Raw genomic sequence first — 13,014 nt, forward strand, 5'->3', positions numbered from 1 at the left:
TCGCAGGCAAGCTGGAGCCTATCCCAGCTGACTACGGGCGAAAGGCGGGGTACACCCTGGACAAGTCGCCAGGTCATCACAGGGCTGACACATAGACACAGACAACCATTCACACTCACATTCACACCTACGGTCAATTTAGAGTCACCAGTTAACCTAACCTGCATGTCTTTGGACTGTGGGGGAAACCGGAGCACCTGGAGGAAACCCACACGGACACGGGGAGAACATGCAAACTCCACACAGAAAGGCCCTCGCCGGCCCCGGGGCTCGAACCCGGACCTTCCTGCTGTGAGGCGACAGCGCTAACCACTACACCACCGTGCCGCCCTGGATCAGATTATATTATATTTAAGGCTTTCACAATGGTCACCATGTCAGATTACTCAATCACAGTGCCATAAATTCTTGTCTTGTTTTGGTCGAGAGACTGGCAACACTACAAGTTTGATCCTAACCAATCATCATTCACGTCCTTATGCGTCATCGGGGGGTGGTCAAGAAATTGTCAATCATGGTGATCAAGTAACACATCATAGAAGTTATCAAACTAGATGAGAAAATCCAAAAAAATCTGACATGCTAGACTTTTCATCAGTGTATCATGGGCATCATAGATTCCACATCGCTGTTCTTTGATTATGTCACACTACAAGACCTATTTGTCATTCCAGATGTTCAAAATCAGGGTGAATTTGAGTAGTTTGATCCCGGCATTAAGCTGTTTCTGACAGTTTCATCCAGATGGATGTTGCGCTCTCACTCTCTCACCATTCATGCCGTCACACTTGGTATTGGCCACATTGAAGCACTGCGACTTCATGCCAGAAGGCAGTACGTTCCACCACTTATACTCATAGCCCAGGGCTGGCTCTGTGCCCGCAGGACAAGGCTGGCATGCTAAATGGTGACATGGAAAATCCAAAACAAATACCATATTAGCACTAGCTTTCTATTCAAGAAGAAACAACAAAAATATATTAAATGTATTCACTTTTTCACGATATTTCATTAAAGCCCTCACACATGGATACAAAACAACAACTCTACCTCAGTTACTCCGCCTACCCAAAGCCTGATCATACTTGAAAACATTTACATTGAAGAAGGAATTCTGGGAATCACCTTTGAGGCCTTCTGAGTAGGTTCCTTGTGGGCAAGGAAAGCAAGTAGCAGTGTTGTTGTTATAAAAGCCAGGGTTGCAGGGTGGGCACGGCTCACGTTTACCAGAAGGGGGCAGCGTTACAGCATCAGGAGAGTCTTCCAGACAAATCTTCGGCTCGATCCATTTATACATAACCTGTGTCTGAGACACACAGACAGACAGAAAGATTTCAACACATTTAATTAATCAGTATTACAAATAGATCATTAGATTAATATAAAGTATGATTGCACTACCTTGCCCTCTTTATCACAAACACTGTGGATTTGGAAGTAGTCCTTCTCTGAGCATGCAGGTCTGGGCTTACACTCTGTAGAGCCCTCCACTGGTCCATATAAAAAGAACAGACCAACACAAACCATTGTATATTATTCACAGCAGTGGCTTTATTGACAACAGGACAGAAATGCATGATTAATCATATTGTGATCATTATCATATAAGTGTGGATCCTGGGAGCACTGGGAATGAAGTGCCACCCATGATACACCCTGAAGGGACAACAAGCCATCACATGGCCCCATGTATACATACATTTACACCTAGGAGCAATTTAGCATAGCCAATGCACCTACACAGGGTGGCATGGTGGTTAGCACTGTCGCCTCACAGCCAAAAGGTTCTGAGTTCAAGCCCAGTGGCTGACAGGGGGGCCTTTCTATGTGGAGTCTGCATGTTCTCCCCATGTCTGCGTGGGTTTCCTTCGGGTGCTCCGGTTTCCCCTACAGTCCAAAGACATGGAGGTTGGGCTGAGATGCTCTTGAGCAAGGAACCTAATCCCTAACCCTTAACTGCTCCCTGGATGCTGGAGTGTAGCTGCCCACTGCTCTGGGTATGTGCGTATGCTCATTGCTCACTTGTGTGTGTGTGTGTGTGTGTGTGTGTGTGTGTGTGTGTGTGTGTGTTCACTGCTTCAGATGGGTTAAATGCAGAGGAGACACTTCACTGTGCTTAAGTCTGTGCTTGAGTGTACGTGATAAATAAAAGGCTTCTTTCTTTCTACATGCATGCTTTTGGGAGGTTGGAAGAAACCAGAGAACCCAGATGAAAACCTACATGGGCGTGGGGAAAACACAGGGATAAACTCCGTACGATCTCAGAAAATAAAGTACATTATTGTACCTTTAAGGGTACAATGGCTTGTCACTGGGGCAGTACCCTCTAAGGTACTTATTTGTACCCTTTATATACTGCTTGGGAACATATATGTAACTTTTTGGCCCTAACAGGGTACCCATAGTTACCTTGAGGTCCAGTAATGAGTCTGAGGGGTTACATTAGTGTAGACTGTACCTTGGGGGACAGAAATGGACTCCTACTGTACCCCAATTTCTGACAACATATTGACAGAAATTCAAGTCCAGGATCGAACCAGCAATCCATACTGCACCACTGCACTGGCAGTTAAAACTGAAAAATTGTACTTATTATACAATTTGTAATTGTGATGTTTAGCGACTTCCCCGTATTGTATAGATATTTAATCCATATTATGCAGTCCGTGGGCGGCACGGTGGTGTAGTGGTTAGCGCTGTCGCCTCACAGCAAGAAGGTCCGGGTTCGAGCCCCGTGGCCAGCGAGGGCCTTTCTGTGTGGAGTTTGCATGTTCTCCCCGTGTCCGTGTGGGTTTCCTCCGGGTGCTCCGGTTTCCCCCACAGTCCAAAGACATGCAGGTTAGGTTAACTGGTGACTCTAAATTGACCATAGGTGTGAGTGTGAATGGTTGTCTGTGTCTATGTGTCAGCCCTGTGATGACCTGGCGACTTGTCCAGGGTGTACCCCGCCTTTCGCCCGTAGTCAGCTGGGATAGGCTCCAGCTTGCCTGCGACCCTGTAGAACAGGATAAAGCGGCTAGAGATAATGAGATGAGACTTGTGTTTTTAAATAAGGCTTTTGCTGTTCAGATCTATTTAATGAAACCTAATGGCATCTGATGATTTTTTTTTATTACCTGATATAATCAGTGACTGCGAGTTGGCCTCGTGGTTAGCGTGTCCACTTCTTGATCAGAAGATCGTGAGTTCTACTCATGGTCAGGTCATACCAAAGACCATCATAAAAATGGTACCGTACCTACTGGCAAGGCAATACAGATGTGAGTGGGGAGTCAAACTCTTGCAGTTACCAGTGGACTGTAACCCTAGTTGTATAGGTGAGGGCTATAGAAGTGGAGATTGGTGCTACCTAGTGTGCCTTAAGGGCTTGGGTAGTGCCTGGAAAGACCATGCCCTGGCACGGGAAGGACTTTGATTTTTGATATAATCAGTCATTCATTAATGCATACATTTCCAATAGGTACAGTATCCCGTTCATGGACCTGGAGCCTATTTTCGGAAATCTTGCCGGGAGGCAGAAATACACCTTTTATATGATACCAGTTCATCACAGGGCACCATGTGCACATACACACACACACACACATTCATATCTGCCTAAAACCAACATCATTATTATTTATTACATTTCATATTGAGTGGGTCATTTGTAGACCTACAGATATACAGTGTAACCATTACCCAAGGTTGATTTCATCCTAAGTTGATCTGACTGAGCAGAATACTGAACACACTGTTCCCGTTCAGGTCCAGAGGAACTCAACCTTATACTCAGCAATTTGTTACACATCCAGGACACTAATCAACATTTAAAAGCATAAAACATTCAGTATATATGATAATGCTGATATATTTACATGCGTAGTGTGTGTCCGCATTGCAGGGAGTACAGGAGCTGGCACCTCTGCCTGAGTACGTGTTTCTGGGGCAGGGATCACACGACGAAGAGCCGGGAGTGTTACTGAATGTGCCTGGCTTACAGGGCAAGCACTCTGACATGTAAGCCACACCTGAGAGAGAAAGAGAAAAAGAGAGGGTGGAGAGGAGGAATACAATTACATTAGGAAGGAAAACTACATTAGAGTCAAGAAGGCTGTTTAAATTAGATCAGTAGTTCCTATTTTTGCACTACACCTTCTATCTGGATGTTCCTCAGCAGCACTGGTTTGACTATTTTTGCCCCCACAGTAACTCCTGTGGTTCTCCAGTACAGCACATTTGTACCAGATTTCAACGTGACCTGTGTGGGTGAAAAAGCCCCTGCTGTAAACACACACCCAATCATTGACTGCAGAATCGATTTGACAGGATTTTACACTCCGCACTTTAGCAAACACGTCAGAGGCAAATGCAAAACAAGCCGGAATGTGTAGGCGTGCAAATACTTATGTACCGTACCGTGTGTTTGGCCCACATTCCATTGTTTGTCAGTTTCATCCATTTCTTATCAGAAGTCTTGTCCATTTCTTGACACTGGTCATTCTGAATCTGTTACAGGAATCAGCATAATAAATGAATATCCACCTTCAATTTCTTTCAAATCATTTAAAGAAGCCGTACCATCTCCTGCCACGGTTACACAGTTATAATAAGGTGTTTAAGACAAGTGTGTGACTTACAAAGAACTCAAAGAAGATGTTGTTGTCCACATACTGATAGTCAAAGGAGACAGAGCCTGGCTTCTTAAGATGAACGGCGTAGACGAGAGAGACACTACACTCATCTTGATTCGACTCCACATAACTACCACGGGCGAGCCATGAGGAGCTGAAAGGAAATCAAGACACCACACACACACACACACAAACAGAAAAAAATAAAGTAATCCGTAACTAAAGTAGAACAAGTAGAAATCGACACCAGTAACTCAATGCGTCTGCCGCTGACAAGTCTAGTCCTTCTTGTTATGAATCCATATCCTTCAAAAACTCTTAAAATATATTTCAAACAGAAAAGAACCTACTGAGAAAAACTATTTCAGACATTTCACCTTGCTGTGACCTTAAAGCTCGTCGTCCTTTCGATTTCATAAAATCTGTGAAATTTAGTTCCCTCTGAAATTTGGTCATTGTGATATGTTTATTTCTGTAATATCTTTTAAAAAAATGGCTGGGAAGTTATTTCATTTGAGACGATTCCCGAGCAAATAATGTGCATGAAATCGCTCGCTTCGCGCAGTCAAATAGACAGAGGAAGTCCATGTGTACATGCGCAGGTTTACCTTCTTCTTCTTCTTTTGGGTTTTCCAGCAGCTGGCATCCACAGTGTTGCATTACTGCCATCTACAGGTTTACCTTTGACCGTGCACTGACAGTTCCATCATTCTGTCACTAAACAAACAGCTGATCACCCCGAGGTGCTCGCTGACCGCCGATATTTATTAGTTTGGTCCTGTGTTTCCTTTCCTTCCCAACATAACCTCTTTTCTTCTCGCTTTCCATTACTGTAGTTGGTCTTTCACGTTTCATTCGCACACTCACGTCCTCTATTGTTCTCTCCTATTTCAAATTTGTATCCCACAATGCCTTGCGTGAACAGGGAAAGCCCACCACGTCATGCATGATGTAGTATCTTGGATTGGGTCATGGTGAAGCAGGAAAAAATAGCAGAGAATTTAGGGCCATGTGGCCCTAAATTCATTGTTCTATTTTTAAAAAAAACTAATTAAATTGGAAGTCTGTGATTCGATTTCAGTAGCTTTCGGTCCACTAAATAAAAATAATTGGGTGTCGGGGAAAATTCTTTTTATGACCTACACTTGAAAAATCTGAAAGGCGGTCTACCTTTAACTGCTGTTTGGATCAAATCTAAAATTGAATCCGTTCATCTGGCATTTACAATGATAATTCCATATAAATCTTACATACATTCAATCACTCATTCTTGAGATATTGCCCTAATGAGAATCTGAGATGGACACACAAACACACTTTAGGTTAAATTTTTAACCTAAAATTCTAGATTAAATGTGTCTCTCTCTCTCACTATCATGTGTGTCTCTTGTTTGTCTGTGTGTGTGTGTGTGTGTCTCTCTCTCTCTCTCTCATCTATCTCATGTGTCTCTCGTCTCTCTCGTGTGTGTGTCTCTCTCTCTCACTTGTGTGTGTCTCTCTCATGTCTATCTCTCATCTTTCTTTCTCTCTCTCTCTCTCTCTCTCTCTGTCTCTCGTGTGTCTCTCTCTCTCTCGTCTCTCGTCTTTTTGGATTACACAATGATTACACTGAATTCTAGATTAAATTTGAAAGCGATATAAACAATATCACAATATAAACATTTAAAATATCAAAATTGTGATAACACTGAAGAGAGACATGCCACTCACCCGTTACAGCTTGGCCCGTGTCTGTTTGGTGCGTTATCAAGAGACGTCACCAGGCTACTGAATCCAGGGGGAATGTCATCCCACTCATCAAAGCGGATACCACTGCCAAGAGAAAAGGACCCAGCTGCACACTGAGTGCACTCTTGTGACGACATCTCCAAAAACTCCCCAGCTCCACACGAGAACGCTACAAAGGATGGGTTTAAATCACTCACAAGATAGCAAAATATCACTTAGGAAAAGCCAATATGGCCAGATGACAAACTATTTTGCCAGATTTTAAGAGTATTAGGATTGGCCTAACAATACACTACCGTTCAAAAGTTTGGGGTCACTTTGAAATGTCCTTATTTTTGAAAGAAAAGCACTGTTCTTTTCAATGAAGATCACTTTAAACTAATCAGAAATCCACTCTATACATTGCTAATGTGGTAAATGACTATTCTAGCTGCAAATGTCTGGTTTTTGGTGCAATATCTCCATAGGTGTATAGAGGCCCATTTCCAGCAACTCTCACTCCAGTGTTCTAATGGTACAATGTGTTTGCTCATTGCCTCAGAAGGCTAATGGATGATTAGAAAACCCTTGTACAATCATGTTAGCACAGCTGAAAACAGTTTAGCTCTTTAGAGAAGCTATAAAACTGACCTTCCTTTGAGCAGATTGAGTTTCTGGAGCATCACATTTGTGGGCTCGATTAAATGCTCAAAATGGACAGAAAAATGTCTTGACTATATTTTCTATTCATTTTACAACTTATGGTGGTAAATAAAAGTGTGGCTTTTCATGGAAAACACAAAATTGTCTGGGTGACCCCAAACTTTTGAACGGTAGTGTAGATGCACACCCATAGAAATGCCAATACACATAACTGAACTCTCAGTGCGTACTGAAAAATTTGTGTGTAGCAGTTGTACGTATTATGGTGTAAGGAGAATCTTCTGGACACTTTGTGAACCTCAGAGATGATCACTGCACTCATCCCACTGAGAGGGGCACGTTTAACCTTTCAGAACCTGGAGAAGGCATACAGTCATGTCCAGGTAACAGAAATGGTAGACTTCCTGAATCAGCATGTTTCTAACTTATAGGAACACTCCTCATAAATTGGCAAGCCATGGTAAAAGAAGAAGCCTTTATTTGACACATGTGCACTCAAGCACACAGTGAAATTCATCCTCTGCATTTAGCCCATCTGAAGCAGTGAACACATGCACATACACCCAGAACAGTGGGCAGCCATACTACAGTGCCCAGGAAGCAGTTGGGGAATAGGTACCTTGCTCAAGGGCACCTCAGCACAAAATCACCCCATTTTAACCTAACCGCATGTCTTTGAACTGTGGGGGAAACCGGAGCACCCAGAGGAAACCCACACAGACATGAGGCTCAAACCCAGAACCTTCCTGCTGTGAGGTGACAGTGCTAACCACTGAGAATCCAGACCATCTATAGACCCTTGGGATGATGTCCACCACCAGTGGCCAGTCACTGCTTCGACAAGGAAGCACTCTTTCCTCCATGGTAGATGTACTGTTCACACCAAAGAACGATCCACAGACTTGCATTAATGGAACACTGCAAGGTCCTCAATTGATTTGCAAAATGAGTGATATGAGCTTAGGCAGAAATCAAGGCACTATTTCATCTGGCCACCTATTCATTCAAGGCAAGCTTCTCACCAAAGCACACTGTTCTCCCATTCTGAAGTGATCGCTAGCAAAAAGGTTTCAACATTTTCAGACATCCATTTCAGATCAGATCAGATTGGCTTTAAGGGGCTGTAGCACAAGGGGGTAGTGATGCATAGATTGAAACATAAACCCATGAGGATCGGGCATGTTTGAGTAAGCTTACTAGAAAAATATTGCAGGTCCGAGTGGGGTGGGTCAAAAACATCATCTTTTATTCAGTGAATGCTATCAGTATACAAACTAAAGCTGGAGGTTTTTGGATCAGGTCTGGTCTGGGTGGTTGATTAATGCATATTTTGTGGGTTGGCATTTGCAGGTTGGCTCTCATAATGGGTCAGGTGGATGGGAGCATTAAAAAAACCCTGACCCTTGCATCACTACAAGGGGGAGATCCCACACCAGGCTTGTGATGAAATATGGAGGACGGCGGCACCTTGCCCCTTTCAGAAAGGCCCTAAGAGTTAGGGCCCCAAAGAGAAATGCCATCATGGTGTGCTGTGTGGTGACTACGGTGGAATAGTCAAAAAAATTATATCCTATGTCCTTTCCTAACCACTATGTCCTTTCCTAACCACAGTCTCCTTCACATCTTTCCTTGACCTCATGATGTTTTCTATCAAGTTCAAGGAAAGATATGAAGGAGATTCATAAACACATTCGCAGCGCAAAGAGAATCTGATAGCACTTGCACTAGGCTACGTAATTATGCAACAGCTGATGTTATTCACTTGGGTTATTAAATGTTGCTGTCACAAGGAATTATGGGAAGGCATTATCTCATTTCCTTTCATAAAGATGGTCCAATTTACCCTATGCTAATGGAAATAAGAAAGTACTGAATCACCTTTCCTTAGCATTTAGATAATTCAAACAGCTCTTATCATGGCTGCCACATAGATACTTCCATGTCATTTCAATCAGTTATTAACCTTCCTAAGCAAAAAAAAAAAAAAGACTAGAGCCATTGTTGGGACAGCAGGTCTGCTTGGGTAGGAAATAGACAGAGTGAAATCAACAACTAATGAAAACAGCAGTGGAAACCAAGGTCTACTTGGCCATCTCAGGGGCATGACCAGGACTCTGTGGCTTAGTTACTGAATTCTGAGGAATGTAAGAAGAAGTAGCGGAGGAAATGTGTATAGTAAATAGATGGTGATGCTAGTTATTGGCTAGTGAATACTGTCGCAGTGAGCTGTCTGAGTCTTCTAACCAGAATCACAATTGGCAATGCGTTGACTTCTACCATATACGGTCCCAGTCAAAAGTTTGGACACACCTACTCATTCATAGAGTTTTCTGTATTTTGACTATTTTATACATTTTGGAACAATAATGAAGACATCAAAACTATGAAATAGCACATATGGAATCATATCCATCCATTTTTGCATATCACTACAGTGACATGGCCACTCTGACGGCTTCAGCCATCAAAGTCTCTAGGGAACATTACAGTAGTGGTTTCCTGATGCTTCCAACTGGATTATTATAGAGGTTTTTTCCTCTCAACTATTCACACACACGGACAATTTAGAGCCACCAATTAACCTAAACTGCTTTTCTCTGGGGGAAACCAGAGCACCCAGGGGAAACCCACACAGACACGGGGAGAACATGCAAACTCCACAGAGAAAGGCCCCCGCCAACCGCTGGGATTGAACCTTCTTGCTGTGAGGCGACAGTGCTAACCACTACACCACCATGGAATCATATGGTAAACAAAAAAGTGTTTAAATTAACAAAATATGTTTCATATTTCAGGTTCTTCAAAATAGCCACCATTTACCTTTATGATTCTTTGTACACTATTCAAAGTCCTTCCCACACCATGTGGCACATAGGGCGGCGCCGATCTCCGTTTCCATAGCCCTCAGCCTCTTGCCTATTACATAGCTAGGGTTACAGTGGGGGGCTAGTCCTCTGGTAACCGCGAGAGTTTGACTCCCCACTCACATCTGTATTGCAGCGTGCCTTGCCAGATGGCAGTAGGTACCATTTTTTATGATGGTCTTTGGTATGACCCGACCGTGAGTAGAACTCGCGATCGAGAGGCAAACATGCCAATCACTCGGCCAACGCACGGTTCTTTGTATACTATTGACATTATCTTAACCAGTTTCATGAGGTAGTCACCTGGAATGCTTTTTAATTAACAGGTGCCTCGTCAAAAGTTAATTAGTGCAATTTCTTGCTTTCTTAATGTGTTTGAGATCAAACAGTAAGCAAATAATAACAATACAGTAAATAGCCCAATTCCACAATTGTAGTAATCCATATTATGTCAAGAACCGCTCAACTAAATAAAAAGAAATGGCATCTATCATTACTTTAAGACATGAAGTGTCTTTTAATTAATAAAAATAAAGAAAAAACATTGAATTAGAAGGTGTGTGTAGAGTTTTGACTGGTCCAATATTCCACCATACCATAAACCTTCCTCTAAGACCTTGTCCAAGAGCAGCATTTTCTCTTTTACTGCACCATGTTGGTTTATAATCCTTTACACAGAACCTTTTTGCTCATAGGTAGCCAGGTTATAACTTGTCTCTTGCAAAGTTTCAATAATCTGGCCTTCTTAATCTCCATGGACCAGTCCCTGATACAACAAGGAACTTGGCAAATTGATTTTCTTTTTTTTTAAATATAATATTTGCATGACTCTCCATCACCGCTATTGACACAAATATTTTGGGCATATTTTGAAGAACCAAATACTGGTTGCACTGCAATTATTAAGGATTTCAAAAGATCAATCTAAACCTGGCCAGTGTACAATCAAAACTTAGGTGTACTACATGTTTAAGGAAACAATAACAGCCCACTATCTGCTCTCTGTAGGATGAGGAAAAATACATCACTTTTGCGAATGAACAAAGAAACAATGGCTAAAGAACATCCAAGTGATTCCAAGAGGAAATTCCTTTCAGCTGATAAGGGTGAGAAATGTATTAGCCAAAACACCCTGCTGTTCAAGTGTTGGAGTGTTTCTGGTACTTGTTCTTGTTGCTGTCGTGATTTTTGTGAATATTCAAACCCTTCATGGCTGTTAACCAACAAACAGTGAATGAAGTCTCGCCAAAAATTTGAATCCTCTATCATTCACTAATTCACATGCACACACACACACACACATCGACCTACTGCAGTCAGTGCCTTGCACAGGGTTTGGCAGTCCCTTGCACTCGCCTGGCCTCAGAGGAATGGCCACTCTCCATCTGGAGCCACTGCTGTCACATTCTGTGTACTCAAAGTAGTAATCCCCCTGCAAACACAAACCCAGTAGGAATTTAACACATGCACACACAAACACTCTCTTTCCTAAACGCACACTCCTTGTGGTTAGTTAGTTTTGGAAAAAAGCAGCCAGAGAAACAGAGGTGCTGTATTACTGGATATAGACAGTAGGTGAACACTGACCGTAAGTGCTGCCATTGTAAACAACTCAAACCCACAATAGAAAAAATGTAATGAATGTGAGTCATATGCTGTAGTGCCACCACACCCTTTCCTCTACAGATATCCTCAAGTCCAACACTGGCAAATAGCATAACATAAAAATTAAGACACTTTCCCTACAGTTTAAAGTAATTTTGCTACAGAAAGACAGAGAGGAAAACATAATGAGAGAGAGAAAAAATATTCACATAAGACAATGGGGAAGCCATAGCCTAATGATTATAGAAGCAGTTTTGGGGCCTAAAGGTTGCTGGTTCAATTCCCTGGACCAGTAAGAATGGCTCAAGTGCCTTTTGAGGAAGGCACCTAACCCCCAAATGCTCCCCAGGTTGCTCTGGGTATGTTGTATATCACTCTGGATAAGAGCATCTGCTAAATACCTGTAATATAATGACAAAGACAGGAAAAATCCTCATTTTCATAACAGGATAAATAATAGATCCTGGGTTCGAGCCCAGCAGCCAACAGGGGCCTTTCTGTGTGGAGTTTGCATGTCCTCCATGGGTTTCCTCCGGGTGCTCTGGTTTCCCCCACAGTCCAAAGACATGCAGGTTAGGCTAATTGGTGGCTCTAAATTCACTGTCAGTGTGAATGGTTGTTTGTCTCTGTGTCAGCCCTGTGGTGACTTGTCCAGGGTGTACCCCGCCTCTCGCCCATAGTCAGCTGGGATAGGCTCCAGATTGCCTGCAACCCTGTAGAACAGGATAAAGCGGCTAGAGATAATGGATGGATGGAGAAATTATAGATATCAATACAGCTTTAATGGTACAGTGGTGCTTGAAAGTTTGTGAACCCTTTAGAATTTTCTATATTTCTGCATAAATATGACCTAAAACATCATCAGATTTTCACACAAGTCCTAAAAGTAGATAAAGAGAACTCAGTTAAACAAATGAGATAAAAATATTATACTTGGTCATTTATTTATTGAGGAAAATTATCCAATATTACATATCTGTAAGTGGCAAAAGTATATGAACCTCTAGGATTAGCAGTTGATTTGAAGGTGAAATTAGAGTCAGGTGTTTTTAATCAATGGGATGACAATCAGGTGTGAGTGGGCACCCCGTTTTATTTAAAGAACAGGGATCTATCAAAGTCTGATCTTCACAACACATGTTTGTGGAAGTGTATCATAGCATGAACAAAGGAGATTTCTGAGGACCTCAGAAAAAGCGTTGCTGATGCTCATCAGGCTGGAAAAGGTCACAAAACCATCTCTAAAGAGTTTGGACTCCACCAATCCACAGTCCGACAGATTGTGTACAAATGGAGGAAATTCAAGACCACTATTACCCTCCCCAGGAGTGGTTGACCAACAAAGATCACTCCAAGAGCAAGACGTGTAATAGTCGGTGAGATCACAAAGGACCCCAGGGTAACTTCTAAACAACTGAAGACCTCTCTCACATTAACATTAGCCAATGTTCATGAGTCCACCATCAGAAGAACACCGAACAACAATGGTGTGCATGGCAGGGTCGCAAGGAGAAAGTCACTGCTCTCCAAAAACAACATTTATGCTCGTCTGCAGTTTGCTA

At 42.5% G+C, this 13,014-nt stretch overlaps 1 protein-coding gene across 9 annotated transcripts in view; it reads right to left on the minus strand.

The window, feature by feature from the left end:
* elapor2a (endosome-lysosome associated apoptosis and autophagy regulator family member 2a) overlaps positions 1-13,014 on the minus strand; it is a 150,955-nt gene that overhangs the window by 119,979 nt on the left and 17,962 nt on the right. For all 9 annotated transcript variants that reach the window (XR_009654883.1, XR_009654886.1, XR_009654882.1 and 6 more), the window contains exons 2-10: positions 11,159-11,279; positions 6,324-6,510; positions 4,620-4,767; positions 4,399-4,488; positions 4,135-4,240; positions 3,858-4,010; positions 1,402-1,490; positions 1,126-1,306; positions 772-900 (exon numbers count right to left, since the gene is read on the minus strand). Coding sequence is in view for 4 of the 9 variants with exons in the window: in XM_060923637.1 (XP_060779620.1) it covers positions 772-900; positions 1,126-1,306; positions 1,402-1,490; positions 3,858-4,010; positions 4,135-4,240; positions 4,399-4,488; positions 4,620-4,767; positions 6,324-6,510; positions 11,159-11,279 (1,204 nt within the window). In the remaining 5 variants the exon portion in view is untranslated. The remainder of the gene's footprint in view (positions 1-771; positions 901-1,125; positions 1,307-1,401; positions 1,491-3,857; positions 4,011-4,134; positions 4,241-4,398; positions 4,489-4,619; positions 4,768-6,323; positions 6,511-11,158; positions 11,280-13,014) is intronic.

Source organism: Neoarius graeffei, chromosome 6, assembly GCF_027579695.1.
Source record: "Neoarius graeffei isolate fNeoGra1 chromosome 6, fNeoGra1.pri, whole genome shotgun sequence".
In the NCBI taxonomy this organism is placed as follows: domain Eukaryota; kingdom Metazoa; phylum Chordata; class Actinopteri; order Siluriformes; family Ariidae; genus Neoarius; species Neoarius graeffei.